At 44.0% G+C, this 7,648-nt stretch overlaps 1 protein-coding gene across 1 annotated transcript in view; it reads left to right on the forward strand.

Moving 5' to 3' along the window:
* The first annotated feature begins 2,977 nt into the window (after positions 1-2,977).
* ATG10 (autophagy related 10) overlaps positions 2,978-7,648 on the forward strand; it is a 65,152-nt gene continuing 60,481 nt past the window's right edge. Inside the window, exons 1-2 of the mRNA XM_017806154.1 lie at positions 2,978-3,383; positions 5,148-5,273. Coding sequence (XP_017661643.1) covers positions 3,297-3,383; positions 5,148-5,273 — 213 coding nt within the window. The 5' untranslated portion in view covers positions 2,978-3,296. The remainder of the gene's footprint in view (positions 3,384-5,147; positions 5,274-7,648) is intronic.

A 7,648-nucleotide genomic window follows, 5' to 3' on the forward strand; every position in this document is an offset into this window, starting at 1 on the left:
AGATCATCCCATAAATGGCACCTAAGTGAGTAGGGTGTTGTATCTCCTCTTTGGTTTTCTCTTTCTCCCGGATGCCAGTTTATTTCAGCCACTTCTATGTAATAAATATCTGTTTTATTGAGCTTTCAACAGTGTCTTGGTTTGCAAGCTTCAGTATGTCCCGAACCTTCCCTAATACACCAGTCAACACAGTTCCTATGACAAATATAGTTTATTCTCAAAAATGATAATTCTTCTAACATTTGACAAAATTTTTATACTTGTATCAATGATTTTGGTCATTCATCACCATTAATCAATGATGATATATAAAAAATATATATTCAAATGCATATTAATATGCTTAGAAGAAAACAAAATGGTCTGATAACCTTTTATGCATTTAAGTACATAAACATCTAATAGTGACAAGAGGACCAGGACTGTTTATGCTTTTGTATGGCAAAGACGAAACGGAAACCTGAGACATTTATTCAGGTAAAAGGAGGAAGAGAAAGGGGAGAATCCCCCATTTTGGGACTTCTTATCTAGTAATTTTAGAACTACAGCAAATGCATTTCCCTTGATAAAGAGGCACTCACTGCAACCAACTGCAGTGCCCCGGCAACGGTACTGGAGATGACCAAGCTGATACCAGGTGCTACAAGAACATACCGTGAATCCCATCAGCCTGATTTTTTTCAGCCATGGCAACTCCTTTGCCGACTCCGATGCAACACCAGGGCATCATGAGTGGCCCATCAGCCACTTTTTATATGAACTGTGGCTCAAACCCAACAATTCTTCCCTAAGAAAATCCAGAGAGACAGTAACAAAGCTAAAATTAGAAATCAGGAGCTGTAGCTTCCAAGGCAATGCACATTATGTGACATTTTTTCAATACCACAGGTATTTTCTGCTAGCAAAAAAATGGCTTAGAGACTACACTCCACAATGCAGAAATTCTCCCTCAAAACTCAGGGCTGGGTGACAACATGGTGTTTTACTCACCAAATTTCAAAACACCAACATTTAAAATAAACGGTGAAGAATGAGACCAATAATTAATTCTGGTGATTAAAAAATAGCTACAGCATCACACCCTGTAGTTATAATGGCATCACTCAATCTAGGCAGCTGCTTTTAAAGATGATATATGCAGTCAAAATACTAACTATGGGGGCACATCATGCCATTAATAATTCTCCAGAATAACTTAACGAAGCAAAACTCAGCTTATTTATACCTTATGTTAAAAACTGCAAACTTAGATAGAACATTTAATTGATTTGGAGTAGTGAAAATCATCTTTAAATATGAATTAAGGTACATATTTGAAAGACTTGGATGCTAACAGGAATTTTAAGAACAAAGAGAAATGGTATATTTCAGGAATATTCCAGAAAAAAACCTACCAAAACTTGGTCCCTCATGAGCTCTCCACACTCAGTAAATCACAAGGAAATTAGGAAAGGCACAGTTGGAGAATGTCACATCACAACCCACCACTTGCATATGGAGGCTCTCCCTGAGCAGGGTGGTCTCCACACTGATGGGGTACCTCCAGTATACTGTTAACAGTCATGAAACCATTTAAAATGGCAGTTTAGAGCTAAATAGGTCAAACAAACACTTTACATCTATCCCAACATAGTGCACCCTGCACCCACTGCAGTTTGGAAAGCTTAGTTGTACCAGACAAGACTTTACCAGTGAAAAATGTATTGTTTAATACTTATAAATTTAAAAATAATTCTCCCAGCATTTGTGTAGCAAAGCGACTTTGGCACACCTACCAAACTCTCAGATCTACAGGCAGTTACAGAGACAATGATTTGGGTAGTGGAGGGAATACTAAAATACTATTGGGCATCTTCTGGAAACAGCTGAGAAAGGAGCATGAGATGACACAATGCTCAGGTGACCGCATGGCCATTTTAACTTCCCACTTCCCCCTCAAAAAGTAAGATTTATATATTTATCCTACGGGGAGAGGAAGGTAACTAAGCCTGTGAAAGTGATCAATGTTTAGATGAACAATGGCATTGCTGAGCTCCTGGAAGAACAGCCTGGGCTGAGCTGAGCTTGGCTCACATTTTTGGGGGGCTGGAGGAGGCTGACAGCAGAGCTGGGCGACAGGGAGGGCTTTTCCAGGGGCTGTCTGGGAACCTGCCCCTCACAGTGCCTCACAGTGGGAACAACTGGGCTGGGGCAGGCAGGACGCTCACCCTGCTTATGACCTTCATCCCCCTCAGCTCCTGACACCCCCTCATCTCTGCATTCCCCCTCATCCCTTCAGTCTCCTTATCCCTTGTAGCTCCCTCATTCCCACAGACCTCTCATAATCCCTCATATCCAGTTTATCCCCCCCATTCCCGCTGCCTTCTTGTACCTCCCCAGCCCCAGACCCCCCTCATCCTCTGCAGCCCCTCAAAGTCCCTGAGCTGCTCATCCCCTTGATTTTCCACATCCCCCTCAGGTCCTTCATCCCCCTCAATCCTGCATCCCCTTCGGTCCCCTCATCCCCCTCTTGATCTTCACACCCTGCCACCCCTCCTCATGCCTCTCAGCCTCACAACCCCCTCATCCCTTTAGTCTCCTAATCCCTCGTAGCTCCCTCAGTCCCACAGCCCCCTCATCCCCCACCACCCTCTCAGGTTTCTCATCCCCCTCAACCCCAGATCCCTCTCATTCCCACATCCCACTTATCCCCTTCAGTCCCCTCATCCCCCCCCGCCCCCTCAGGTCCTGCAGCCCCTCATCCCCCCCGCCCCTTCATCCTCCTCATCCCTCATCCCCCTCTACCCCTCTTTCCCCCTTATCCCAGTCAAACCTACCAGCCCCTCCATCGCCCGGAGCCCCCCACCGCTCCCGCTCCCTCGTTCCCCCCCTCCCCCCGTTCCCGATTTCCCGTCCCCCACATCCCTGCTCTGCGCACGCGCGGCCTCCTCCCTCCCCCTTCGCCCTGCCCGCGGGGACGCGCATGCGCGTGGGACGGGACGGGGCCAGCGGGAGAAGGAGGAGGAGGAAAAGAGGAGGAAAAAGGGAAAGAGGAGGAGGAGGAGTGCACGGTATGCGGGGGCGGTGAAGCGCGGGTCGTCCCTCCCGCTCCAGCCACCTCCCTCTGCCTTTCCCGCTCTGCCCCGCCCCGTCCGCGGGGCCGCGAGGGTCGTCCCGGGAGCGGGAAGGCCGAGGAGAAGGAGGAAGAGCCTGTCCGGTGCTGGCCTGGCCTCCAGCGGCTGGCGAGGCCCGTGTCCGAGTGGGACGGAGGCACTCGGGTCTGCCCGTGGCTCTTTCACAGAATCCCAGGATTTTTGATGTTAGAAGGAACCTCTGGAGATCATCCAGTCCAACCTCAGCCCAGACAGGGTCATTTGGAGCAGATGACACAGGGACGTGTCCAGGTGGGTCTGAGATGTCTTCAGACAAGGGAGACTCCACACCCACCCTGGGCAGCTGTTCCAGATGCTGCCACCTCCATGGAAAGAAGTTCTACCTCATGTTAAGGGGGAACTTGTTGTGTTTGAGTTTATGGCCTTCGCTGCTGTCCCTGAGCATCACTGAACGGAGTCTGGGATCATCTTGAGACATCCCTTGGGGATATTGGTGTGGTTTGATGGGATCCCCTTTAAGTCTTCTCCTCTCCAGACTAACCAGGCCCAGCTCCTGCAGTCTCTGCTCATCAGGGAGATGTTCGAGACCCCTCATCATCTCTGTGGCCTCTGCTGGACCCTCTCCAGTATCTCCTGGTCTTTCCTGAACTGTTCTTTTGGGATGGTCTGAGAAAGGGTGGTGTGCTGTGCTGTACAAGTCTGTTACACAGGTATGCTGGTGTATAGGAGGGACAGTGGGATCCTGGGGTGCATCAGGAGGAGTATGGCCAGCAAATGAGAGAGGGGATCCTACCCCTCTGCTCAGCCCTAGTGGGGCCACATCTGGAACAATGTGTCTAGTTCCTCAGGACAAGAAAGACCAGGAGCTGCTGGAGAGGGTCCAGCAGAGGCCACAGAGATGATGAGGGGTCTGAAGCATCTGTGGATGCTCTGTTCCTGGAAGTATCCAAGGCCAGGTTGGACAGGGCTTGGAGCAATCTGGGATAGTGGAAGGTGTCCCTGCCCATGGCAGTGAGTGGGAGTGGATGAGCTTTAAAATCCCTCCCAATCCAAACCATTCTGTCATTCCATGATTTGTATGTGATGCTGCAGTACTAGCTCTATTTATGACACATCCTTATTGAAATGGGGAAGGAGGAAAGTAAAAATGACCACGTTTTCTGAGAAAGTGTTTATCTTTAAGATGTTGTGAGGGATCCATTTGAAGGGTAGGGAAGGGTTTGAAGCCATGCTTTTGGAATGGTGGGAGCTATACTGCTGGTATGACCTGGAATGGCTTCAGCTGGACTATGATGGCCATCATATACTAGAGTTGTTAAATTGTTTTTTCTCCAAGGAGAAGGTGTTAGGCCTATGGAAGTAGCCCAGAGGTAGATTCAGGTTCCTGGTTGCCTCCTGAACTGCACTGCTAAGGAAATACATGTTAAAACTGCAGCTCTAGGCTCCCCAGTAGAGGAAAGACACCACCATACTGGACCCTGAAGCTGATTAAGAGTGTGTGACATACAAGGCAAGGTTGGGAGAGGTGAGACGCTTCAGCTGGGAGGAGAGAATGATCAGTGAGATCTTATAAATGTCTGTGAATACATGGTGGGAGGGAATAAAGATGATGGAGCCAGACTTTTTTTCAGTACCACGGAGCAGCAGCACAAGATGCAATGAGCACAAACTGATAAATGTTTTTGGTCAAACAGAAGAAAAAAGATTTACTGCTATGATAATGGAGCACTGGAAAAGGTTTCCTAGAGAGGCAGTGACACATCTATCCTTGGAGATAATCAAAAGCCAAACAGAAATGATCCTGAGGAAACTGCTGTAGTTGACACTGCTGTAAGCAGGGGGAATGGACTAGGCAACCTCCAAAGGTCTCTTCCCCCCTCAGATGTTCTGCATAGCCATGATTCCTTAATGTGCTTGAAGAAATGTGTCTTTGTTTTACTTAAAGCAATACATTTTCTTTGCCCGTACCTTGTTGTTTTATTGTTCAGTTGCTATAAATTGAAATTTTTTAGTTTTTTTTTGTCTGCCAGTGCTAACATTCAGTTTGCTCTGCAGATACCCTGTAGCATGGCAGGTGAAGAAGATTTCGTTTTGGAAGAAAAAAGATTCAAGCAGCACTGTGAAGAATTTGTTAAGCATTCACAGCAGATAGGAGATGGCTGGGAGTGGAGAACTAGCAAGGTAAAACAATCATGGTGTTAACTTTTAGGTACCCTTGATGGCCTTTTTGAGCTGTTGACAACCACCACAAGCTGGAACATCCTTTAGCAACATGTGAAATAATTGGCATTTTTTTGCACAGGTCCAAGACTAAAATAGTACATAGATGGTTGACATGAGGGTTTAGGCCAGTGCATGTATTGAATAGGGTTGTAGGTCTCTGAGTCCTGTCCAGGATATAAAAGTCCATTTTCAACTTTGGACAGAACTAGACAATGAATGTGGTATCTGTGAAATTCAAACCTTCCTACTCTGGGCAACTGCCTGTGGTTTTATATCCAAGGTTCACTTCAGTCCTTTAAGCTGAATTAGCACATAGTCTTTGTTCTAGATCTGTGGCTTAGTATTTTTGTAAAAATACCTGTCAGTTGCATACAGCAACCAGAAGAATCTGTCTGTGTCAATGTTCAATTCTCATTATTTGCTGCTTCCCTATAATTTTCAAACCTCTCCAATAATAATTACATATTGTTTCTAGGTCATTAATCAAAATTTTAAATAGCAGAGGGCTAAGAGTAGTCCCACAGGATCCCATTAGAATCACTTCTTTTATGATGATTTCCCCATTTTTAAAGTTACATTTGAGATCTTTGAATTAATAATTTTGTTATCCTTTAGTATGTCTCAGTTCAGTGTGGGATTATTTTATTTTTTTTTAATTTCCACTCATAGAATGAACAGATATCTTTGGGAATTCTGAGCATGTAGTTTTCCAACTTCTATGTTTATGAATCAAACATGTATTTTTAAATTACCCTGACAAATTCTGTTTTCTTTAAAAAATTACATTTACTGTATGTATCTCTTTATTTACTGAATTCCGTATGACTTCTGTTATTTTTGCTTGGGATGAAGTCAAACTAATGTGAATAGTTACAGAAATAGGTGAATAATTACATGAATTAGCCACTATATAATATGTATTATAGTGTATAAAGGTGTACTGGTAGAGTATATAAAGATGTATTGATACATGCTGGGTTTCTCCAGCATCTAGGTTTGTCTGTGTATTCTATTGCAGAAAAATTACTGCTCTACCTTTTTTAATTTATTTTGAAGTTTAATGGCTTTAGTGGTTTCCCATGCTTTCATGAATTTTGGGGAGAAAAATCATGCTTTTTCCAGTGTGTGCCATCATTTCTACATAAGTAACTGTACATTAACAGTTGTAACCCTTGCATCACAGATGATCACAGTTTCAGTAGGAAGCAAGATTTTGGACTTAGGTTTGTTCTGTTTAGGAGTTTTTAAAAAAGTGCAAATATTAACCAAGTGTTACAATGCACCTTTTCTTACAGACAACCATTTGAAACTTTAGATTTTAGTCCAGGGCTATATTTGTGAGGATTTATTCAACAAAGAAAGATGCTCTGAGACTCTTGGGAGTTTAGTACATGGGTCAGAGTCTGAACTTTCTGTGAAATAAGAAGCTTTGCTGGAAGTAGCAGAGTGAGATAGATTTTTGTTCTCATATAAAAAAATACTAAGAGGATTTGTTTTTTTGTTGGTTTTTTTTTTAATGGGCCAAGTTGATGACTCTGTGATTTCAGTGTGTGATAAAAACCTGGCTGTGGAGACCATCCATCTACAGTATGTAGCCTGGGAAGAAAGCTTTTCCTGAACAAGATGTCTCATTGTCTTTTTGCCCACCCCCCCTTTTTTTTTTTTACTGATGTATGTATTGTGGGTAGTTTGGGACACTCTTAATTTTGCTGATGTAATGCACTTGGATTCCATTCCTCATTCCATGCCCCATGAATAGACCCATTGATAGCAGTAAGACCACACAAGTAAACTAGGCTCATAGAACTGTGTTCCTGTGTTCCCGTGTTTTATGTGGAGATTAAATTTAGGTGATGAAATACTCATTGTTTGTGTGGAGCTGGCTCTTGTGGCATAAGCTCACATGGCCCAAGCAGAACCCTGTATTTATAGCTGTAAGTGAAATGTTCTAAATGATGTTATTTTTATAATCTGGAGTGTTTTGGTTTGGTTTGGTTTGTTTTTTTTCCACACGAAGAAAACTGTAAAAAAGCCAAGAGCACCTCTACTGCAGGAGCTGATGGAGTTAAAATTGGGTGCTGTTGTTAGGCGTGGATGGTTAAATCTTGGCTGTGAAGGCTGAGATTTAACTAAAGCAAACAAGGCCCTATTTGCTTTCTGCTTTGTGTTTGTTTCGTATTTAGCCATGTTAATCTAGGTAATCATACCAAAAGCTGTATTAATTCCCTTCTGCCTGTGATACTCACAGATGGAGTAGAAATGTACTCTCTTTCCACGTTAGTGGGATCAAGGTCCTTCCTAAAGCATTGATTTATTTATGGGGGCAGAAATGT

The sequence above is a fragment of the Lepidothrix coronata genome, unplaced genomic scaffold (genome assembly GCF_001604755.1).
Source record: "Lepidothrix coronata isolate B3197 unplaced genomic scaffold, Lepidothrix_coronata-1.0 Scaffold14, whole genome shotgun sequence".
Classification (NCBI taxonomy): Eukaryota; Metazoa; Chordata; class Aves; order Passeriformes; family Pipridae; genus Lepidothrix; species Lepidothrix coronata.